The 21,895-nt window shown below is 60.6% G+C and overlaps 8 protein-coding genes and 1 non-coding gene across 9 annotated transcripts; 5 read left to right on the top strand and 4 right to left on the bottom strand.

Moving 5' to 3' along the window:
* Positions 1-1,957: 1,957 nt before the first annotated feature.
* A1Q1_02730 (phosphoribosylglycinamide formyltransferase) lies at positions 1,958-2,958 on the top strand (the record flags this gene model as incomplete). The annotated part of the gene is made up of 2 exons (XM_014323991.1): positions 1,958-2,030; positions 2,150-2,958. 2 exons carry the CDS (start codon positions 1,958-1,960, stop codon positions 2,956-2,958), a joined length of 882 nt encoding a protein of 293 aa, XP_014179466.1.
* A 248-nt stretch (positions 2,959-3,206) lies between these two features.
* A1Q1_02729 (ADP-ribosylation-like factor) lies at positions 3,207-4,045 on the top strand (the record flags this gene model as incomplete). Its single annotated transcript, XM_014323990.1, has 2 exons — positions 3,207-3,305; positions 3,365-4,045. The coding sequence occupies 2 exons, from the start codon at positions 3,207-3,209 to the stop codon at positions 4,043-4,045; spliced, it is 780 nt and encodes a 259-aa protein (XP_014179465.1).
* A 304-nt stretch (positions 4,046-4,349) lies between these two features.
* Positions 4,350-5,265, top strand: A1Q1_02728 (uncharacterized protein; the record flags this gene model as incomplete). The annotated part of the gene is made up of 3 exons (XM_014323989.1): positions 4,350-4,412; positions 4,536-4,602; positions 4,658-5,265. The coding sequence occupies 3 exons, from the start codon at positions 4,350-4,352 to the stop codon at positions 5,263-5,265; spliced, it is 738 nt and encodes a 245-aa protein (XP_014179464.1).
* A 219-nt stretch (positions 5,266-5,484) lies between these two features.
* Positions 5,485-8,923, bottom strand: A1Q1_02727 (uncharacterized protein; the record flags this gene model as incomplete). Its single annotated transcript, XM_014323988.1, has 7 exons — positions 5,485-6,173; positions 6,221-6,661; positions 6,699-7,575; positions 7,614-7,737; positions 7,788-7,994; positions 8,098-8,348; positions 8,405-8,923. The coding sequence occupies 7 exons, from the start codon at positions 8,921-8,923 to the stop codon at positions 5,485-5,487; spliced, it is 3,108 nt and encodes a 1,035-aa protein (XP_014179463.1).
* A 2,262-nt stretch (positions 8,924-11,185) lies between these two features.
* Positions 11,186-12,349, bottom strand: A1Q1_02726 (uncharacterized protein; the record flags this gene model as incomplete). The annotated part of the gene is made up of 5 exons (XM_014323987.1): positions 11,186-11,230; positions 11,272-11,693; positions 11,748-11,946; positions 12,001-12,069; positions 12,224-12,349. The coding sequence occupies 5 exons, from the start codon at positions 12,347-12,349 to the stop codon at positions 11,186-11,188; spliced, it is 861 nt and encodes a 286-aa protein (XP_014179462.1).
* Positions 12,350-16,069: 3,720 nt separating this feature from the next.
* Positions 16,070-16,149, top strand: A1Q1_t326. Its single transcript has one exon. It is a non-coding gene; the product is annotated as a tRNA-Met (tRNA).
* Positions 16,150-16,576: 427 nt separating this feature from the next.
* On the bottom strand, positions 16,577-16,909 carry A1Q1_02725 (uncharacterized protein; the record flags this gene model as incomplete). The annotated part of the gene is made up of 1 exon (XM_014323986.1): positions 16,577-16,909. One exon carries the CDS (start codon positions 16,907-16,909, stop codon positions 16,577-16,579), a length of 333 nt encoding a protein of 110 aa, XP_014179461.1.
* A 444-nt stretch (positions 16,910-17,353) lies between these two features.
* A1Q1_02724 (uncharacterized protein) lies at positions 17,354-18,006 on the bottom strand (the record flags this gene model as incomplete). The annotated part of the gene is made up of 2 exons (XM_014323985.1): positions 17,354-17,650; positions 17,902-18,006. The coding sequence occupies 2 exons, from the start codon at positions 18,004-18,006 to the stop codon at positions 17,354-17,356; spliced, it is 402 nt and encodes a 133-aa protein (XP_014179460.1).
* Positions 18,007-19,583: 1,577 nt separating this feature from the next.
* A1Q1_02723 (uncharacterized protein) lies at positions 19,584-21,602 on the top strand (the record flags this gene model as incomplete). Its single annotated transcript, XM_014323984.1, has 7 exons — positions 19,584-19,622; positions 19,691-20,302; positions 20,380-20,580; positions 20,643-20,848; positions 21,271-21,424; positions 21,490-21,516; positions 21,570-21,602. 7 exons carry the CDS (start codon positions 19,584-19,586, stop codon positions 21,600-21,602), a joined length of 1,272 nt encoding a protein of 423 aa, XP_014179459.1.
* Between the last annotated feature and the right edge of the window lie 293 nt (positions 21,603-21,895).

The raw sequence follows: 21,895 nt of genomic DNA, 5'->3' as shown, positions 1-21,895 counted from the left end.
GGCACTTCTCCCCCTTCCGTCCCCCTTCGCCTCACCCCCTCCCCCACCTCCTCGCTCTGCAGTCTGCTGCGACTGCTGATTTTGCGCTTGTGAGAGCTGCTGCGCCTGCGCCTGCGCCTGAGCTTGGGCTTGCGCCAGGTTGTGTTTCTCGAACGCAACCCGCTCCGCCACAGACATGGCAGCGGCGTACGCGTCGTGCTGCAGCCGCTCGCGCTCCGCCCGGTCCAGCTGTGCGTGCTGTGCGTGCTGCGCATGCCGGAGCCGCTCGGCGTGCCTCTCCAGTCTCTGCCGCTCGAGGGCGTCTGCATGCGCCGCGTGCCGTTCGTACTCGTCCGGATCTGAGTCGACCTCGCCCTCATGCGTGTGCTCGTGCTCGTGATGCGGGTGGTCGTGCTCCAGGTGGTGATGGTGGTGGTGGCAGTCGTCGTATGCCGCGTCGTCGTGCACATGCGCATGGTCGTGGTCGTGGACGTGCTCGTGGTCGTGCTCGTGGTCGTGCGAGCAGCAATCGCAGCACTCCTCGTCCTCCGTGTCGTAGTAGTAGTACTCGTCTGAGCCCGAGTGAGCTGAACCGGGGTACTCGTGTGCATGTCTGTCGGTTAGCTTCATCTCCTGCTTCCCAGCTCGAGGTGGCAGAGGCCGTGGTGAAAAGACATACCCGTTGCGACCACATGTACACTCGCCCAAGTCTTCGGGATCCTGGACGGCAACCTGCTTCCCCTTGAGGTTGACGGCGGCGACACCCTCGCGATATCCCTTCAGCTCCTTCTGCATGCGCATGAGCTTTGCCTTCTCGCGGTCGAGTGTGAGCTTGGCCTCGAACAGCGCCGCTAAGCTTGCGGGCAGGTCTATCGGCAGACCTTGCCCCCACGGCGGGAGATTCGGCAGCATGGAGACATTGGCCTGCGCCCCGTTACCTGCTCCGAGGGGCGGCGCATGTCCGTTCGCCCTGAGACCGGCGTCAACAACTCCAGCCGCAGCGCCAGCAATGACGGACAGCTGGCTCGGCGTCAGGCTCGGCAGCTGCCCGAGCTGGGACAGCGCCGACGTCGACCAGCTCTGGAACGCGGAGGGGAAGTTCGGGTCTGTCGGGTCTAGACTCGCGTTCACGCCCATGGCTCCCAGGCCCATGGCACTCGCTAGTCCTGGGCTCGCGAGTGCTCCGGGGAAGTTGGCGAACATGTCCTCGGCGACATCAGAGGGGACACCGGACGACGGCCGGGAGGTCGCCGCAGAGGAAACTTTCGGCTTTGGCGGAGGCCGCTTATTCGTGCGCGGCTTGGAGCGCCCCATTGTGCTGCTGAGCTGTGCAGCTAGAGAGGCGCAGAGTAGTGGTGTAGGTCGCTCGCGAGCTCAAACAAGAGACGAGCAGCAGTTGCTAGTCGAAGTCCGAGTCGGCCGAAGGGGGGCGCTGATTGATGGAGTGGCGATGCAGAGGAGTCCGAAGTCGAGAGCGGAGCTGAGAGGCGGTCCTGTTTTGTCGTCTATTCGTACACGGTTCGGCGGAAGATATGGTTATGAGCTATGCGTAGAGGTGTGCGTGCTGTCGAGCGCGAGACAGGTCTTTGGACGTTCACTGAGTCGCGGTCGCAGCTGTTCAGAGATCTCCAGACTGGCTGGCTGTGCGTAAGCTGGTCTAGGCCCTGGTTCAAATAGCCTTATCACAATTCTAATCGTAGGGTTTATCCTGGTATTAGATGCATTAGTCATGCTGTAAATGGCTTAATATGGGGCTGCCATACACGTCATACTCGGGCCAAAATCTGTGTGCCAGGCGGGCTCTAATCTGGTCTTTCAGTTCATGCCAGGGTCGAGAGTTGGCTGGTGGAGGCAGGCAGAAGTGGAGGTCCCAGCCGCCGCTCCTCTGGCGGACTCGGTATCTTGCGAAAACGGAAATGTTCAAAATCAGTATCAGTTGGCTTCTGTAGTTGCTCCGCCGCTTCAGCCATCAACAGCCATGCCGACTCTCCACGAGACGATCGAGCCCGAGAAGCGCGTCCGCCGCATCACCGTGCTCATCAGTGGCAGTGGTACGTATCCCCCCTACCTGCCCTCTCATGCCGTCCTCCTCCCCGCTACCCTCCGCCGCCTTCCCCATTGTCCTCCCGGACTCTCGCGGGCTGTCCTACGCAACCCAAGCTAACCTCAGGCTCCAACCTCCAGGCTCTCCTCGACTCCTCGCTGACCGAGCGCCTCCCGAATGCGCAGGTGACGTTCGTCCTCTCCTCGCGCTCGAACGCGTACGGCCTTGAGCGTGCGAAGAACAACTCGCCGCAGGTCCCGACAGCCGTGTGCGCGCTGAAGACCTTCCTGAACCGCAACCCTGGCTCTGAGCGGACAGACTACGACGCCGAGGTCGCCCGCCTCGTCCTCGAGAGCAAGCCGGACCTCGTTGTGCTCGCGGGATGGATGCACATCCTGTCCGACGCCTTCCTCGACATTCTCGACGGCCGCGCCGCTCCCCCGGCCAAGCCTGCTCTTCCCCCGCCTCTCCCGTCTGCCGCGGCTGACGCTGAGAAGTCCCACGTCAAGGCTTCCGAGCTGCAGCAGTCCGAGACGAGGCCGAGCCTGCCCCCGCCGCCCGTCCACCAGCACTTCCCGATCCCGTGCATCAACCTTCACCCGGCGCTTCCTGGCGCTTTCGACGGCGCCAACGCCATCGGCCGTGCCTTCGAGGCTGGACAAAAGGGAGACATCGAGAAGACTGGCGTCATGGTCCACCGCGTCATCCGCGAGGTTGACCGCGGAGAGCCCCTTGTCGTCCGCGAGATCCCGATCCGCAAGGAGGAGACTCTCGAGCAGCTCGAGGAGCGTATCCACGAGGTCGAGCACCAGATCATTGTCGAGGGTGCCAAGCTCGTGCTTGAGGAGCTCGAGAAGGAGGAGGCCCAGGAGGCGGCCGAATTGACGGACAAGATCAACAAGCTCGACGTCAAGGAGGAGGAGGAGAAGGCTTAAGTTTGTTAAGTTAGCATTAGTAGGGGAGGGGAAAGCGTAGACAAGACATTGATAGGCTTGGGTATCATCTAGCACTGCAGCTGTGTACAGTTGAGGATATGCATGTGTGACTTTCTGCTCCTGTTGCAACAGTTCTTCATTGTCGGTGTGCCAGTGTGTTACGTAAACGTCGCGTATCGACCTCCACCGCAAAGGTACGTCTCGAGCGTCAGTGATCGAGACATCTAGCAACAACACCCTTCGGCACGATGGGTAAGCTGCACACTTCGAGTAAAGCTGATACCAGGGCTGCTCACGATCATCCGGAAGAACAAGGCGAAGGCGCGCGAGATGCGTGTTCTGTTTCTGTAAGCTTCGACTACCGCAGCGTCAGCTGACCGGCAGCGGACTCGACAACGCAGGGAAGACGACGATCCTGAAACGCCTGACGGGCGGCGACGTGCGCGAAGTCTCGCCAACACTCGGCTTCAACATCACAACGCTAGTGCGCACAATCGGGTCGACAGCGGGAGCGACGAACGCTGCCGCCGCTTCGGCCGGCTCGAGCTCGGCGCCGACACCAGTCGAAGGCGCAGGGGACACCTACACGCTGAACGTGTGGGACGTGGGCGGACAGAGGACGCTACGCCCGTACTGGCGGAACTACTTCGAGTCAACTGACGCGGTGGTGTGGGTCGCCGACTCGTCAGACACGTTGCGGCTGGACGACTGCTCGAGCGAGCTGCGGCAGCTGCTCTCCGAACAGCGCCTGGCGGGGTGCACGCTGCTCGTGCTCGCGAACAAGCAGGATCTGGCGGGCTCTCTCTCCATGGAGCAGGTACGCGACCAGCTCCACCTCGACGGAATCGAGAGCCATACCTGGCGCATTCTGCCTTGCTCGGCCATCACGGGCGAGGGGCTCGACGGCGCCATGGACTGGGTCACGGCCGAGGTCGCGAGCAGGCTGTACTATGGCGGACGGAGCGCTGCGAATCCAGGCGTGATTAAGGAGGAAGCGCGAGAAACGCGCGCAAAGGACGAGATCGCGACGCAGGTCGAAACCCCGGACCAGGCCGTGGACACGAGGGCGGTCGCGACGGCGGCGTGATCAGTTGTATACTAGCTATAATACCATGCATTCATCACACCTAGCTTCTCCAGTATGAGCTCAATGTGCTCGGCCCACACTCTGTCAGTCCCAGTCGAGCATGCAAGGCCCAAGCACGCGCGCGTTAGGTAATCTCACCGCGCCCTCGCCCCTAATCTCGTTGCCGCTAATCTGCTTCCGTATGACGCACCACCATGTGCCACAATCTTCGGCCGAGACCGCCGAGTCGGTCCTCACGATCTCTCATCAGTGCATTGTTGCTGTGTTTGACACAGGTTTCTCTAACTCTCACACACTATCGACAATGGCGCCCAAGGGAGGAAACGCAAAGAAGGAGTCCGGCCGAGCCAAGAAGGCCGAGAATGAGGTGAGTCCGTGGTCTTGAGGAGCCGAGGAGCCGGTTACGGCTCTTCTTGCGTGTTCGTGCTTGTGCTCCAGCCCAGACATAGTCGCACGAGCTGAACTGAGAGTCGCCAGCTAATCCCCACAGGCGAAGAAGGCCGAGGCCGCCGCCGCGCAGAAGGAGAAGGCCGAGGCGGACAAGTGGAAGTCGGGGGGTACGTACCTCCCTTTTACCTAGCTATGATTGCGTCCACAAAAGCTGACATTAAGCCAAGGGCGCGTCCAAGGCAGACCTGGCTGCCGCGAAGCAGGCCGAGGCGGCGGCGAAGAAGGCCGAGCGCGAAGCCCTCCTCGCGGCCGAGGAGGCGTCGATGCCGACGAAGAAGGCGGCCCCGAAGGCGGGACAGAAGAAGAAGCCCTCCTCTTCTGCCGGTGGATTCGCCAAGACGAACGCTGGCGTGAGCGCGTTCCGGACCGACGACCCCCAGGGCCTGCGCCGCGACCCCGAGCGCGAGGTGCAGAGTCTCTCGGCCGTCGGCGTCGACGAGATGCTCGAGGCGCTCGAGATCGTGAATGAGAAGACGGACAAGAGCTCGCAGGGCACCAAGGCCGCTGGCATCGACACGCATCCCGAGCGCCGCGTCAAGGCTGCCTTTAACGCGTACCTCGAGCGCGAACTGCCAAAGTACAAGGAGGAGTACCCGGGCCTCCGCCAGAATCAGTATCGAGACCGCCTCTGGGCGCAGTTCCAGAAGTCGAGCGAGAATCCTATGAACCAGCTCCACCTCAAGTACAACGCTACGAAGGAGGAGAAGCTTGCCGTGTACCAGGAGACGGCGCGCGCGAGGGAGCAGAAGTACGCTTCCAGGGATGACTAGACGGGGAGCGTTCAGCAGTGCTCGTATGACTAGAAGAATGCATACAGTATACATAATGGTTTGAAGTGGGCGAATGGGACCGGTGTCACTTTGAGTTTGTTGCTGTTGTTGGTTTATGTTTCGTGCTTATGTTGTGTTTGGGTTATGGTAATAACTTCTGAGTCTCTTCCTTTCTATCGCGTTCTCAAGCATGGAGAGGGAGAGTGGTTGTTGTCAACATCACAGGACTTGCTGCTGTTGCTGGTGTTTCTTCTTCTCCTTCTGCGTCTTTTGCTGGTTCCGCCGCTCCTCCTCCTCCTCGTCCAGTAAGCCGAGCACGAGGTCGTCCGGCCCGCCGTCGTCCTCCACTGCACGCGCATACTCTGCCTCCCACCCGTCGTCCCAGTCGTCCTCGAGCGAGCCGTCCGTCGTCATCGGCGGCGGTACGTCCTCGCCCTCAGCCGGCATGGGCGAGTCGCAGCTGCTGCCCAGCGTGCCGCTGACGCGGCGCGAGGCACGCGCATACTCGCGCCGCACGCGGCCAACGCCCTCGCCGACACTCGAGGCGACGTGCCGGATCGGAATCGTGTTCCAGAGCGAGCTGCGGGGGGACCCGTTCGGCAGGTGCGGGAGGGGCGTCGCAGTCGGTCGATCACCGAGTGCAGCGCCGAGCCCAGCCCCTCGTCGAGCGAGTGCGAGTCGGGCGTGCCAGAGTGCAGCTCGACTTCGGGCCGGAAGCTCAGGCGGCGAGTGCGCGCCTCCTTGTCCAAAACAGACAGAGGCGTGTACTCGTCGGTCGGCACCGCGGCGTAGAAGTTGACCTGGCGCGAGAGGTAGATCGAGGTTGGGAGGATGCGCGGCGAGCCACTGCAGGTCCGGATCTCGGCGTGGTACAGGCTCTTGCTGGGCACGGACTCGGCGGACTTGGTCTTTGGCGGAGGAGCGAGCGGCACAGTGCGCTCGCCGGCACCTTGACCTAAGGGCAGAAGCCAGCGCGCCTTGACCTTGCTCTCGACACCGAGGTCGCCGCTAGGCCGAAGCCGCATCATCTCGGTCAGGTTCGAGACACGGCGACGGTGGTCAGTTTTCGAGGGCGAAGTTGTCGTCGGGCTGGTCGCGAACACGTCCAGACGGGCGAGCTCGAGCTGCCCAAAGACAGGGCGGTATAAGACGAGGTCCTGGCAGAGCCTGCTCTTACCGATGGGGTTGGCGCGAGTCGCAGTGAAGGCCGCCGAGGTCAGCGTGTAAGGTCGAATGTCCGCTTCACCCTCCTCCTGAGCGGGGACCGGCGGACGGAGACGAGCGCACGCGCCAACCTCGACAGACAGAGTCGATAACTCGGCCGGGTTGCGGATCTTCGTCGGTACATGGCTGGACGCTGATGGCTTGCCGCCGTCAGGGCAGATGGGGAATACGTCTGTTCTGTCAGTTGAAAAGGTCAGCAGTCAACTTACGCAGTGTGCCCTTTGCCGTTCCGACCGCTAACCATCGATCGTCGGGTGACCAGGTGGCGGAGCATACGCTGGCAGACGTGTTACCGCGCCGTAAGATGTACGCCTCCCAGACCTCGCCTTTCGGAGCGCGCTTGTTGCGCTTCGCGTTCGCGCTACGCGGTCGGACGTCAAAGACGTGGAAGGCGCGGCCGCCAACAGACGCGGCAAACAGCCGCGTGCCATCGCTCGAGAACTCGAGGAAGGTCACGGGCTGGTTCTTCCGCGTCACTGTCGGCGCACGCTGCAGCTGGCCTGACGCCGTCGAGATCAAGGATCGTACGGGGGGAAGACGGAAGTGCGCAATCAGCTCGGGCTCGGGCTTCAGGTCAATGATCTTGACCCATATTCCCTTCAGGCGGGGCATGGCGCCGCCGCCCTCACCGAGACCGTCGTCCATGGACCGGCTCTCGGAGGTCGCGACGGAGACATTGTCGTCATCTCCCAGTCCGCGCTCCGCAGGCGCACTAACTGCCATCCGCGCATGGCTCGCGCTAGCCGCCCGCGCTCCCATCTTGATACCGGACCACAGCCCACGTGCGACCCCGCCACCAATCTCCACCGCCGAGTTCAACAGCGCGGCCTGCGTAGACTGCGGAGCAGGAGGCTGCGAAGCATCACTCGACGAGCGTGCCCGTGTTGACCCGGCGCAGACTACAGATCCCAATCCGTCGCTGCCAGGAACGGCGGCTGGTTCGGTGGTCGCGTAAGCCGCAAGCCGGCCGGACACACTGGCCACGGGGAGCATGCCGTCAGCACCTACGGGAAGGTCATGCACGACGTGCAGAACCTTCAGTCCGCTGTCGAGGAGGTACACCGATGGCGTGGGGTGCGAGGTGAGCTGCGAGTTAGCCGGGTGACCTGGAACACTAAACTCACCAGCATGATGACGCGAGCCGACGAGGTCACCCTGGCCGCCGCACCCGTGCCGAGGTCGAGGCGGCGGAACGCCTTCCCATTCGTGAGGTCCAAGAGCACTAGAGCCTGATTGCCGTTCGGCGAGCTGGTCCTGATCTGTTAGCTACCAAACTGTGTCATGAAAGCTTCACTCACGTCATGGCGACGATGGGACCGCGCCCGGCCCAGTGCGCCCGTTCCAGAAGACGCGCCGAGGTGACGCTCTCCTGTCCAGGGGCACGGCCGCGCACACTCGGCAAGGCAGAGTGCTTCACATCATCGTCGTAAGTGATGCTGGGAATGGACGCGATCTCGACTGGCGGCGGGTACTCCTCGCTGACGTGGGGGTCGTCGGGGATGGCGCTGTTCTCGAACGCGAACGCCTGCAATGCATGAGTCGGCGAGGTCAGGAGCAGGACTCGCGTGCGGCTGTTGTCAGTTGGACCTCTTGAGCTGTGCAACGCACGCCGGGGATGGGCCGAGCTGTACGTGCTGCCAGACGGCAGACGTGTCCGACCCGACCGGTGGTGCCGGTGTTGCCGCCGGCGCAGCCACCTTGGATGGCGAGCCGTTGAACGCGAAGCCGCCGAGCTTCAGCCCCGCCAGACTCGTGGGGAGCGTCAGCAGCGGGGAGAGAAGGGATGCGGGCGTGTCACTGTCGTCAGTCGTGCTGGTGGGAACTGAGGACGTTGGGGGAGGCTCACTCGACGGGTACCGCTGGATGATGTCAGTGACAGTCCGGACGCGTTGTCTGGTGTGTATTGTCAACTCACGGAATCCGGTGCGTTGGGCCCCCGCCGGAGTGTGAACATTGGGCGAGGGCATTGTGGTCCACTATGGAGAGTGCGAGGATGGTTGAGGATGAGTCCAATGGGTGGTGAGGGTGTGGGGATGGGGTTGGGGTTGGGGGAATGGCCGAGGGTGACGGGGTGACGGGAGGTTGATAAGGCTGATAGACGATAAGCCGTAGTCGAGTCGAAGTAGGTAGGAGCAATGGCGAGTGTAATGAAGTGGATGACAGAGACAGGGGATCGAGATCGAGGAACGCAGTGACAATGGGGTGAGTCGAGTTGGACGAGCAACAGAGAGACAGGAGGCCCGACCTGGCCCAGACGATGTATGACTGGGGACGAGGTGATGCGCGGTGCTCCACTGTGTCGTTGTGTGGTTACGATCAGCGAGTGGCAAATCGCCCCCTTGTTGACGAGCCCCGAGCCCTGAACTGGGGACTGCTGGGTGCTGGGTGCTGTGCCCTGGGCTGGCTGGGCTGGCTGGGCTGGCTCCCTTGCCATGACACAACTGCGAGTCGGATCCCTCGGCTCGCGTTCCGGCTACTGGCGCAGCTTCACCCTGCATCATCATTCCTCCAGTTCATCACGTGGTGTTGCCCTTGCACACCCACAACCAGCCTCAGCACTCAGCCAGCACTCCCCAGTATACCCGCAGCATAGCCTCATGCAATACAGTCCCCTCCCCTTGTCCCATTCACCATTCAGCGCCCATTGTGTTGCATTCGGCTGGTGCCTGCGACTGCGACCCAGCGGTCATCCATTGCAGTCAGTGTTCCGAGAAGCCCTCGTGGCCGAGTTCCCGGAACTCACCCTCCTCAATGACGCCGCACGCCGGCCACGGTCGGGCCAAGAAAGGCAGGCCAGGCAGGCCCCCGTTGCCACAGCGACCGGCTGACCGGCTGGAATGACTCGAGCGTACCTCATGCCTCGGCGTCCTCTACTCACCCCAGGTCATGACTCACTGACTCGGTGTAAGCAATGCTTCAATCACGGACCCGGCCGACGTCAACAACGCGCACAGCGCGTGCTGACATCCTCTCTACGCCCATCCCCCTGTATGCGTCCCGCTCCTCCTTCATGTCTGCCTCACCTTCCTCCCGCCACTGAATGCACAACTTGCCCAGACGTCATCTGTCTCTGCTCCATCTCTGCTTGCACTGACTTGCTGGAGATCCTCCTAGTTGCCCACTCCAAGCGTCCAGCGAACCCGTCGATCGAAGCGTGACCTCACCCAGTATCCCAGTACCCTAATACGGTGGCCCACTCTGACTCGTGTTGCGGATCCGTCACCCAACATCTTGTCACCATCGGTCGGGACCGAGACACGTCGAGACACACCGTGTGGAGAGTTGGATGACGAGACTCGATCCCCGATTGCGATTGCCGTGACAATGCCGATCGTCCCAATCCACGCTCGACGGGAAAACTTGCGTAGACTGCTGCTAACTGGTGCCGAGATAATAGTAGCATACAACAGGTCGTCTGTATCCTGTACCTAATTGTTCGTGGAGAACTGATGTCCACAGTCGAGACACTAGGATCGTCAGCACGGGGGTCGCTCCAACGAAGACGCCTCAGCCCGCATAGCGTGGTGACATCCGACGCCATACGGCGTGAACGTAACCTTCTCGCGATACCACCGTTACAGCCCAACTGAGCTTAAACTCCTCGCGATGCGAAGGGCGACAGACGCTCGGTGATCGGGATCTCGACGCAAGAGGACTACTCACCTTGTAGAAGATAGTCGAACCTTCGTCCGCCGAACGGAGCTGCATCTCCTTGTACGAGAGACCGATGTGGCCACACTCCGGGCACTTCTCTTGCGCCTGTCTGTTAGCTGATGCTCGGTCTTCTGCCCGTCGCAACTTCGCGCCGCTTCCACATTTCCGCCGCAGAACACGACGTAGTTGGGCCAGTAACTCACGACAGGATCACGGTCCACGGCAGCCTCGTCGCCCGTCATGGTGTTCTGCACGAGCGCATGCTTCTGCCTCAGTGCTGACGGGAACGCATGCGGGGAGGAGTAGGTCTTGGTCGGGAGGTTCTCGTACGCTGAATGTCAGCGCTGGTCGCAGCGACGTGGATGCAGTGCGGTAGTGATGCGGTGCGGCAGGGCACGGCACCTAGCCAGTAAAGCAGAGGTAAACCCCAATCATGCCCAGATGCACCCTTGGAATCAGGCAGATGACTAGCTGCGCACGACGACAACGACATCCGCGACTCCGGGGAAGGGTTGTTTGTGAGTTACTCACAGCTCGCAGGCTCCTTCCTTCCACACTGATGGCACTCGATCTCATCCTGGTCGTCACGGGGGAGGTCGAGCAGCGTTCCGCATGCGGGACAGAACAGCAGAGAACCGATACGCTTTGCTCTTGAGGTCGACATGGTGTAGGTGGTGTGTGGTTCTGGACGATCCCAACTTTCCAAAATCATGAGTGGCAACCTCCACCAGCCAAAATCTTATCCAGCCCACACTTTTGCCATGACGACACTCCAGTCTCTGTGGACCCCACCGTGTGCTGTGGAAACTGCATCTGTCAAGTCACAATTATTATGCATCAAAAGTGACTACCATGGCCAACAAGTACGTCCTAATGAGAAGCGATCAAATTGCGATCGCGAACGTCAAGCCGGAAGAGGTAATGATATGAGAGAATGAGGGGGCACCGCTATCGGGGTACATTAATGAGCAGAGATATGGGGGGAAGGGTGACAATCATACACAGGTTTCGTCTCGCTCTCATAAACTACTGGAATCACACTCTAAGCCGCGGCGGCAACTGCGGGGGCAGCAGGCGGCGCAGAGGTCTTGGGCTCAAGGTCAGCTAACGCGCTTACAGAGTACTTACAGCCTCAATCTGGATAGGCTCAGTGGGCGCCGGCTCCTCGATCTTGGGGGCGGCCTCGGTGACAGCGGCAGGAGTCTCAACAGCGGCGACGGGAGCGGCCTCCTCAGCAGCGGCGGGGGCAGCCGCAGCGGCCTCAGTCTCCGGCGAAGGGGTAGACGGAGGAACCTCCTTCTTGGGCGAGGCGTCCTTGTGCTTGAAGAAGCCAGTGAAGCGAGCAGAGAGTCGGCGAGTGGCCTTGACAGCCTTGGTGGCCTCCTTCTCGACGGCGGCCTCGGCGTCCTTGGCAGCCTGCTCTCCCTTGGCGACAACGGACGGCTCCTCAGCGGTAGGGCTCCTCAGCGGTAGGAGTGGTGACGGGCTCAGCGGCAGGGGCAGCGGGGGCCTCGACCACAGGGGCGGCGACAGGCTCGGCGGCAGCCTCACTGGAAACTGATTAGCGGGGTTTGTCTGACGACGGCTCGCCACGGCATACTCACACAGGCTTGGGGGCCTCGACCTCAGCAGCAGCAACAGGAGCGGCCTCAGCGGCAGGGGCGGCCTCAGCAGCGGGAGGACGGGCTCCTCAGCCTTGGGGGCCTCAGCAGTGGTCTTAGCAGCAGCGGGCTTAGCGGCCTTCTTGTCCTTCTTGCCGAAAAGCTTAGCGAAGAAGCCCTTGCCCTCAGCCTTGACCTTCTCCTGATCGTGTCAGTGGCAGATCTCTGAGACAATGGATGCGAAAGCGCTACTCACCTTGGCGGCCTTGGCCTTCTCCTCCGTCTTAGCGACCTCAGCGGCAGCAGCGTCCTTGGCCTTGGGGGCCTCCTCCTCGGCGGGGGCAGCCTCGGCGGCGGCGGGAGCCTCGGCAACGGGGGCAGCGACCTCCTCAGCCTTGACCTCGGTGGCGGGAACGGCAGCGGCCTGTGCACAGTTAGCAGATGGGCTTGACAAGGCAAGGCATGCATTTGCCACTCACCTCAGGAGCAACGGCGGCCTCGGTGGCAACAACCTCACCCTCGACCTTCACCTCGGTAGGCTCGGGGACGACGGGGGCAGCGACGGGGGCGGGGGTCTCGGCGACGACGACCTGCTTGGGAGACATTGTGGCGTGCAAGGATGCAGTTGGGTATGAGAGAGTGAACAGTGTTGAAATACGAAGGAAGGCGCAATCAGCATCATGATACGGACAGAGGGGGGACAAGTGTTTGGGCGCATGGAATGTGTGACAGTGACGACTTAGCGCGCGCGCGAGCGCGTGTCACGGAACTGGGCTGTGGCCCAAGTGACCGTCCGTTCGGGGGCTTCCTTTCTATTCCACCCCGTGTGAGGAGGATTTGCCAAGGCCCCATGCTTCTCTTGCGTCTTAGGCGCCTAAAACGACGACCTCAAACTGTGCTACGCAGGCTACGACATACGCAATAGCTTCACGTGACAAGAGAATGCTGTTTGCACAATTGTCCATGGGCTGAATGGAGAGATCTGGCGGAAGGATACGGGTGGCAAAAAAGTTGGCCGCCGCCGGTACACCCGAACTGCTGGTAACGAGTCACGTCTCCCATGATGCAACCAAGCATGCGATGGGGGAGCGTGTGTGTGTGTGCTCCACAGACACGAGTGCACTGTCACGCACTGACCACTGCACACATGCACACAAACACGACAGAAAGAAGGCTCTGACTCACCTCGGTCTCCTCAACGGGGGCGGACATTGTGATTGTGATTATAAGGAAGGGGGTGGCAAAAGGAATAGATTAAGAGGGGCCGTGTGTAGAGGCTTGGATGCGGTTGGGCTGGTGGTTGCGATTCGACAGGAATGAATCAGAGCAAGACGTGAGAGAGAGTTGAGCGAGCGTAGAGCGATGAAGAGAGGAGAGAAGAAGAAAGAGAAGAGAGGTGATGGAGAAAAGCGGCAGGGGGTGCGGCATGCCAGCGTGCTGGCGGTAGTGTGCCAGGCCAGCGGCCAGCGGCCAGCGGCGAGAGCGACCAACGCGGGCGTGGCGGGCTGGGCTGGCTGACTGAGGCTGAGCTGAGACGAGACTAGTGGAAGCGCTGTGCCGGCTGGGTGGGTGTGCGCCAGTGCGCCAGAGTGCTTGTGCGGAGGGCCAGCAGGCCATGCAGCGGGCCAGCGGCCACGAGCTACAGGAACCTGCGTCCTACGCTACGGCACTTTGAGTTGCGATCACTCAGAGTAGTAACAAGTCTTGGGCAGTGAAGCAGTCCGAGCCCATACGCGCCATACGAGCCAAGCCAAGAGGAGCAAATCCTGTCTTGCATGAGCCACCCGTGGCGTCCGATCCCCTACTAACGAGACCAGTCGACGAGACCAGGCCGGGTGACCCTACCCTTTGCCCTCCCCTTGTCCTAGGTTGTTCTCCGGACCCTCCGTCCCTTGCTCCCCGTCCATGCCGCCCACCCGACTGCACCGCCTGTACGCCTGTAGCCTGCAGCTCGCCGCACGCAATCCGGGCAAATCTGGCTGCATCTGCTTTGCTCTTAGCCTCAGACTCCGAAGGGAATCGACCGGTGAATGTCCAGGGGCGCAGCCGGCCCAGACCCTGAGATCGGCTGCATGCCATGAGCTTGTGCCGTTTCCCTTTTGCCGCACCTGCGTACCTGCGCGCCGCTCACGCCCGCTCGCTCAATGCCGCTCAGCCGCTCACGCAAGAAAAGAGCTTAGCCACCTTAGTCCGTTTTCATCCACTCGAGTTTCACATCCATTTACTCGAAACAGAGCGAAGCAGCGCCTAGTGCGCCTCTGGCCCTCTTTTGGTGTCCGGGCGCGTCGCTTTTTTCGCGCCTGAGCAGCCACGCGCAGACGCTGCCCGGGGCGTGTTTGGTGTCTGAGCCGCAAGGAAGGTGACTGCCTGGGTGTCAGAGCAGTGTTCGCCGCGATGAACTTGACCGCCAAGTGACATCCCATTGTGCACATACGCTGGCGGCCGCTAAGGACTGCTCACAGAGTGCGAGAAACAGGGGGGACAGAAGCTGGGAGGGACAAGGGGTGCCGGTCAGAGCTCATCACAGCAAGGACGAGGATCGAGGTCAGTCTCGTCTCTGGCCACCCGGCTGAAGCCATGGACCGTCGGATCAATAATAATAACGGGCAGAGGCGTGAAAGACGTTCCCTGTTCCGCCCCGCCGCCTGTCCTGACCCTGTTCTGTGCCGGCCCTGTCCTCACCCGGCCCTCGCCCGACCACCCGCCGGGCCCACTGGCGGCCTCTGGCATTCATTAAACGCACTGGCCGCACTGGCCCACTGCGACTGGCCACTGGCATTGCGCGCGACTGCGCGACGTCCGGCCATGGACGGCATGGGCAGTTCGGCACCTCGATCCCTTTCCCTGCCTTGTTCCCATTCTGGAAGGATCGCGAGTCTCTCCGGGCCATCTTCGGACCACTTCCGGGAGGTCTGGCGTCGCGTCGAGTCAAAGTCGCGTCGCGCGTCGCAATCGCCAACATGCCAGACCCGGGCTAGGGCTAAGGTTGAAATCGGCATTCAAAACGTTATTTTCCTCGTTCCTGAGCGTCCGGGTCCATGTGATATGCTTGGCATCGGGAGGCGAGGTGGGCCGCAGTCTGCCAGAGCGTCTGGGCTATGCTTGCGTTCCAGCCGAGCGCAACGCAAATGTTGTCACTCTTGACGGTGGAAGAAGACGAAACAGCCAGTGGGATCTGGACGTCTGATATCTGACACAAGCGCATCTCCCACGGGCACAGCCGGCGCCGCAGCTGTGCGAGGAAGACGTTTCGCTTCGCAACCGCCGCCGGAGTCACGCGGATCCAAGATTGCATTCTGCCGGTGGGTGCCAGCAGGGAAGGGCGAGGTCACAAGGCACCACTGGCCAGCAATCCTGAGACTCCTGGATCCGTGGACCGCGAGGATCGAGGACCCGCTGGATTCTGTTGCCCTGCCGAAGATCCCGGCCCTTGCCTCGTATCTGCACTGGACCGTGGGAGCGGGCGTCCACTCCGGCGTGGGCGCGTGAGAGTGCGAGAGGACACATGGCAATGCGATAAGCACACTGCGCAGTCTGGTCGTCATTGCGACCTAGTTCGTTCGCCCGCTTGTGCTCGCTTGCGTTCGCGCTTGTTCGCACTGTCGCTGGCGCGCTGGCGTTCGGCGCTCCTCTGGCGTTCTGGCGTAACCGGCTGTGCTGCGCTGCTGGCCACTGGCGCCGCGCCGCTGCAGAGCCTCGCCTGGCTGGAACGACGGACCCTGAAAAGCGTCAAATTCGAGACGTTACAATGCACCGTGACTCGAATGCACCTTCCTTGTCTGTCAAACGGCTGCGATTGCGATTGCGACAGGCCGATAGGTCCGGCGCAGCAGACCAAAGCTGGCCCAGAACAGCCCAGACATGTGACGGGACAGACATGCATACTTTGAGCACGCACACAGCACCGCAGTACCTCCGTTCCGGTTCTTCGCTCCCTCCAAGTCTGCGAGATGCTGCCTCCACCCGCAGCTCGTAGCCTGCACTCGTCACGCCCCGTCCCGAGCACCGCGGGGCGTCACAGGACCGCACCTTCCGGGGCAAACGTCAAGCCTTGGCGCCTCCCCGCCGCCCACCGCATGCGGCGCAAGTCACGCGCTCAGCGGCGAGCACCTCTCAAGAGGAGGACAGACGGAACAAAGGAACAAAGGCGTTCAGGGCGGAGCTGACCCTCCGCTGACCCTTTATCGAACTGCACAAGACACTCCGCAATCCTTTCCAAGCGAGCGGCGTCGCCCGCTCCCCCTGACCCTCCACCCCTCGCTCCCATTGCGCCACGTGGGAAATTGAGTCGTGAAAGCGCAGAGGTTGCTCAAGAAAACAGCAAAAGCGACGTAGCTCAGATGGAAGAGCGTTGGGCTCATATGAGACCACCCAAAGGGCAGAAGATCGAAACTTCTCGTCGCTAAGCGTTTTTGCTCTCTCTTTTGTGTCTGGGCTGGCCAATGGCTCGCTGTTGTTGTCGTGACGCAGCATCAGGCTTGTTTATAAACTGCAACCGTGCAATCGGCAAGGTTGGAAGTCTGCCGGCCTGAGCGTCGAGCAGTCCAACACGACCCACTCACATCTATATTGAGCGGCTCATGCTCTCTTACATCGAGGGGCTACGAAAGATCTGCCTATCATCGTAACAGTTGGAGTACAAGCTTCGCGCGGCAGCCAGTTGGTCAGAGTACGGCGCCCAGATTGTGAGCTCGAGCTGGTAAGTGCAATATAGGGAGCACCAGTGACGAGACTGATATCGGAGGCCCCGTGAGTCAGAGCGTAGCAAAACTAGCCCCAGTAACGGCTGCCATCAGCCACTCTTGGCCATCTCGGGGGGCCTAACCCAACCCCTAATATGAAGTCGCCCCGACGGTTGCTTGCTGGGCAGTTCGGCGCCCCTTTTCATGTTTATCGAATGAGCTCCAGCTTCCCGAGACGACGTAGCGGCACTGTTGAGAAGTGGGGGCCTCGCTGCCTTCAGATACTGCGACGAGGTATTGCTGGATGTCTCCGTTCTCGACGGATGACTCGTATTCGAGGTTCAGTTCGTGTAAGCGGTTGACAACGCCGGAAAGGTAAGTAGGGATGTCAGTTGGGAAGCGGTCCTTGCATCCGCGGTAGAGCTCGGTGCCCGACGAGGAGACGACCTTAAGGCAAAAGCGGGTGACGGCGTTTTCGGTCATTGTGAAGTTTGCCTTGCGAGTCGTGAAGGTAGAGGTGTTGACGTTGGAATTGTCTACGCGCCTCCTTAATGCCGCGCGCAAGTGCTTGGGTTTGTCACCGTCACGTGGCCGACAGTTCCATCGAAGTACCTTTACCCACTTCTGTCCGCTACCAGCACGACGCTTCATATCGTATTCCAATCGACTACATTGCTATTGCTGTCCTACTTGGTGTTCTTTTCTTCTACGTTCCTTCCGATGATCAGCACAGGAGGTCTGCGAGTTGGCAGCTAGCAAACGCCATCAAGCAACCAGAGTGTGCCTCGCAGTAGCGACCAATTGCAGAACTTGTCTTCCCCAGACACGAGGTCGCAAGCCTTGTCGCAATGCCCCATGGTGTGGCTGCAGCCATCAAGGTTCTCATCCGCGGACCTGCCGCCCCTGTCTCCGCAGACCATGTCACGCTCAACGACCGCGCGCCGACTCCCAGCTGCCGGAGAGGACATATCGTCCCTTCGCCGTTGCGGCGGTGCCTCGTGCACCGTCAACAGTAGCAACGAGAACAAGAGTAGAGCCGTCCACATGCTGTTGGAAGGGGAGGTTCAACACTTGAAGTCGAGTGAGAACACCTGAGAGATGAGATTCTAGGTCTGTTGGGAAGCGGTTCATGTAGACCTCGTAGAGGATGTCGCCTGATGGGCTCTGGAGCTTGAGTGCAGGCTGCTCTGCCATGGAAAGCCTGGAGCTGTCCAGATTAGCTCGCTAGCGGTCCGGACAATCACTAGGTGCCGTATAATTGACCACAGCACCGAATAGTCGGTAGGCTTGTTCTACTCACTGCTGGTCAAAGATGAGCTCCGGAGAAGCGTTACTGACTACCATCTCACCTCACCATGCAACTTGCTTCTGTATCTCGCTCGAGACGGAGGGAAGGAACTACCCACACACTTTACGACATTGTTACGTGCACATAGTGAGCTCGATCAACAGATCGCGGCCATGAGACTCCTCACCGCTTCGCTGAAGGTCTGCTGACCTCGCTCAACGGCAGCATCGCCGACACTTCGGAGCCGTTGTTCGCTGTATGTATGATAGTCACGGAGTACTTGTGCCGGCATGTGACTTAGGCCTGGTTGAGCTAAGTGTACATGCTCCTTGGGGGGACCGTACGGCTCCATAGGGCACATGGTCCGCGTTGCGCTCTGAAGAAGGTGGGGACGGATAACGCAAAATCACATTCTAACTCCAAACTACGGGTACACGAGGCCGTCACGACATCGACGACGTGCTGCAGGTTGCCTTAGTGTTGAGGACTGATTGGCGAGTAAGCCGCGGTCTGCTGACAGTTGGCCAGTAAACAGTCCTGCTGTGTTCACTTAAGACTCGTAACTGAAAGTTTTGTCGGCCGCGTGATGTCGCCTGGTCACAGCGAACACTGAGAGGCAACACAGGGCAACCTTCTGTTCTGGGACCAGAGTCAGCGAGCATGTCAACTACGACTGACGTCGGCAGCAGCGTCAGGCTGCACCAAAGCAGATGTGCACCAGCACTAGTGCCGTAGATAACGGAAGTGAGCAGGATCGACAAGGCTTCCAGCTTTGTAGACCTTCAAGACTCTTCGATATAGCCGGAAAGGGTTTGGGCTGAGGGCGATGGTGTGCGTTTGAGAGCCTAGGGAGTGACGCAGGCCGATTTGCCTCAACCCGTGGGTTGTGGCCTTGTGGGTAGTGGTATGCGCATCGCGGGGGGCCGAGCAACGGCCACGGGTCGGGTGCTTCAAAGTCAATCATCCCCATGATGGTCATGTCGCATCGCAATGCGCACAAGGCCGCGTTCCCTGCCGGCTGCCGGGGTAGGGATGCGCGCTCGGACCGGCACGGAACGCCAAAGATCCCGATGAGACCTGTGAGGTCCGAGCTGCGCACAGACCTCGCCCTCGCGTACGCCCAGCCCCCGGGCCCTCCAGCCTTCAGCCTCGACGCCTCAGCCCCGCATGGGCGCATGGGCGTGTTCGGCGTCCAACTCGCGCAGCAGGTATTGAGCAGATAAGTGGGCGCAAAGAATCAGCTCATCAACCGTTCGAATAACAAAAAGTGAAGGGGCGCAGGTCCAGTAGCTCCGTGCTGCTAGAGGTCTGTAGCCATCCTCCATGACAAGGCCAGACGTGGAACTCGCGTACATCGCGCGGGGACTTGTTGGTCAGCAAAGTCTGGTTGGATAATTAGACATCTGTGAGTTGCCGGCGGCAATCGGCGAGTTTCAGGTTTCAAGAACGCCGGTGCACACCGTGATCTGCCTTCAGCGTCCACATTTTAGCTGGTAGTTGTTCCAAAGTGCGCAAGCGACACCACCGGCGTTCAAAACCACTTGTTTACGAAGCGGGCCGTCGAGCTCGTCCGTTCGTTCGCATCGCTCTTTCTCTCGCTCGGCACCCATGTTCTCGCATACACGATGTGAGATGCCGATCGGCAGGGCGGTGATTGACCTGGCTCGCACGTGATGACCTCCACCCATGAAACAACGGGTGATGAGTAAGACATGACGTCAAACTCAGACATTCGCTACAACCAGCCTGTGAGAGCTCACCTGCTGACTGATCCTCGTTCGCATCGTGTCTAGATTATTGACAGCCTTTATAAATAATTGCGAATCTTTGCATCTGTACCGACAAACAAACTCGGAGCATCTCGAAACTATGGGCAAGAGCATCTTTTTCATCGGCGCGACCGGTATGGTGTCGCTGGCGAGCAATTGCTGACCACAGGCTACATTGGGTCCTCGGCTCTGAACGCCATCCTGAAGGCAGACTCGGACGCCAAGGTCACAGTCTATGGCAGGCGGCCGGAAGTGGTGGAGGGCTTCTCGAAGGTGGACTCGCGACTGGTGCCTGCGATCGGATCCCTGGACGACCATGACAAGCTGGAGAAGCTGGCGAGCGAGCACGACATCACCCTGAACTGCGCGGATGCGGATGGCAAGGCTGCGAACCAGGCCATCCTGCGAGGCCTGAAGAAGCGCCACGAGAGCGGCAAGACCCCCATCCTCATCCACACGAGCGGAACGGGCACGCTGTCGGATCTCGATGCGGGCACCTTTGCGACCAAGGACATTTACACGGACCTCCAGAAGTCGAGCGAGTTCAAGACCCTCGCGTCCCTCCCCGATGATGCGTTCCACCGCGACGTCGACCTCGACATCGTCCGTGCTGACCAGGAAGGATATGTCAAGGCGTACATCATCCTGCCCTCGACCATCTATGGTATCTCTGAGACGCCCTTCGCGGACGCCGGGCTTTGCAACCCCCAGTCCCAGCAGGTGCCCCTCCTCATCCGCATCAGTCTCGACCGCAAGGCCCCTGCCATGGTCGGCGAGGGCAAGAACCTTTGGCCGGACGTGCACATCCAGGACCAGGCGGTAAGTTCGATTCCCTGCCGAGGTCCGGGGCCCACAACCCCAATCTCAACCTCGAACATTCATCACTGACACGCTAGGACCTCTTCGCGCTCGTGTACCAGGGCGCGCTCCGCGGCGACATCGGCCACGGTGCGGACGGCTACTACTTTGGCGAGAATGGCGAGCACTCGATGCTGGACGTGGCCGAGTCGATCGGCAAGGCCCTGGAGAAGCGTGGCCTGGGCCAGGCTGAGCCCAAGACGCTCTCCAAGGAGGAGCTCGACAAGTACACCGGAGGCGTGAGTATGAAGCCTCCTCGGCGACGGGCAACAGCGGCAGTCAACAGATGCTGACACCCCAGTCCACGTATCTCGGCACCAACTCACGCGCTCGCGCTCAGCACTCGCGCGAAATCGGCTGGAAGCCCAAGTACGGCGAGGCCGACTTCCTCGCCTCGATCGGCCCCGACATGGACTGGACGCTGAAGAGCAACCGCGGCAAGAAGGACGGACACTTTGTCTTTGGTCCGGGTCCTCAGGTCGTCGACGGACACTGGGCCCTGCCTCAGTAGGCGTGGTTCCCTTTGTAAACCACGCACTGAGAGCTGCTTGAGCCGTGCTGATGAACAATGTCTGAAGTGACGCGACGATTGCAACGTATGATGCGAGAGTCGGACAACTTGCATCGGTCTGCTTGCGATGGGCCTGTCAAAATATGGCATGAAATTCGTCGCACAGTTAAGCAGAGGCGGGGATCTAGACTCTCTAACGTCTTTTCGAACCATCAAGGGCCATCAAGCAGATCAAGGAGCATGGCCGCAGTGGACGACCAAGCAGACCATTGCGCGCACTGTGTTGCACTGACATTGCACTGACTAATGAGTGGATAATCGCGCGCGTGTACCTGTTCTGATCAAGTTCCTGCATCAAGTATCTAGCCGCTTGGCTTGCGAATGATAATCCTCGCTAAACGCTGAGATCACTGCGCAGCAGATTTCCAGCGAAGCTTTCAACATTAGTCGTGGCTCCTACGACACATCAATCTTCACAACAGCAAGCTGGGCAGACAAGCGGGTTCCAACCGGATAAGGGCCCGTGTGATGCCGCGTTGGACGAGATGGTCGAAGGACGTGTTATGGTCGAGGTACGTGTTCGGCCTCTTCGCGGCCCTGCTCTCGGAGGCGCTCCGGCTTGTGATCCTGCATTTAGCGAGAGGACGATGTCGGCGATAGCTCGGTCAGTAGAAACATGAGCGACAAGCACCCAGCATCCTGACGTCGAGAGATCAGACTAGTCCTGACTTTGTGAGGGCTTCGGATTAGGAGCGAGCAAACGACAAGAATGAACTCACGCTCGGAGATCGCAGATGACCTTTGAGGCGGGGCTGCTTCGCCTCTCGCGACTTGCCTTTTCGCAGTCTCCAAGCTGACATCGACCTGCACAGCCGGCCACTCCGAACTCCTGCTGACGGCATAGGCTCCTCCCATGGAAGTTTGTCCAGGGATCGGCATCGCTCAAGAGGTTGACGTGCTGTTTGCAGAATGTCTGCGGTAGAGTCGCACACCGGATGCTGCCGAGCTCGGATCACCTGCACGGGCTCATAGGATCGCCCTCG

Source organism: Trichosporon asahii (assembly GCF_000293215.1).
Source record: "Trichosporon asahii var. asahii CBS 2479 unplaced genomic scaffold scaffold00051, whole genome shotgun sequence".
Lineage (NCBI taxonomy): Eukaryota > Fungi > Basidiomycota > Tremellomycetes > Trichosporonales > Trichosporonaceae > Trichosporon > Trichosporon asahii.
The sequence above is the reverse complement of the archived record's forward strand: the minus strand, read 5'-3'. Positions and strand labels throughout refer to the sequence as shown.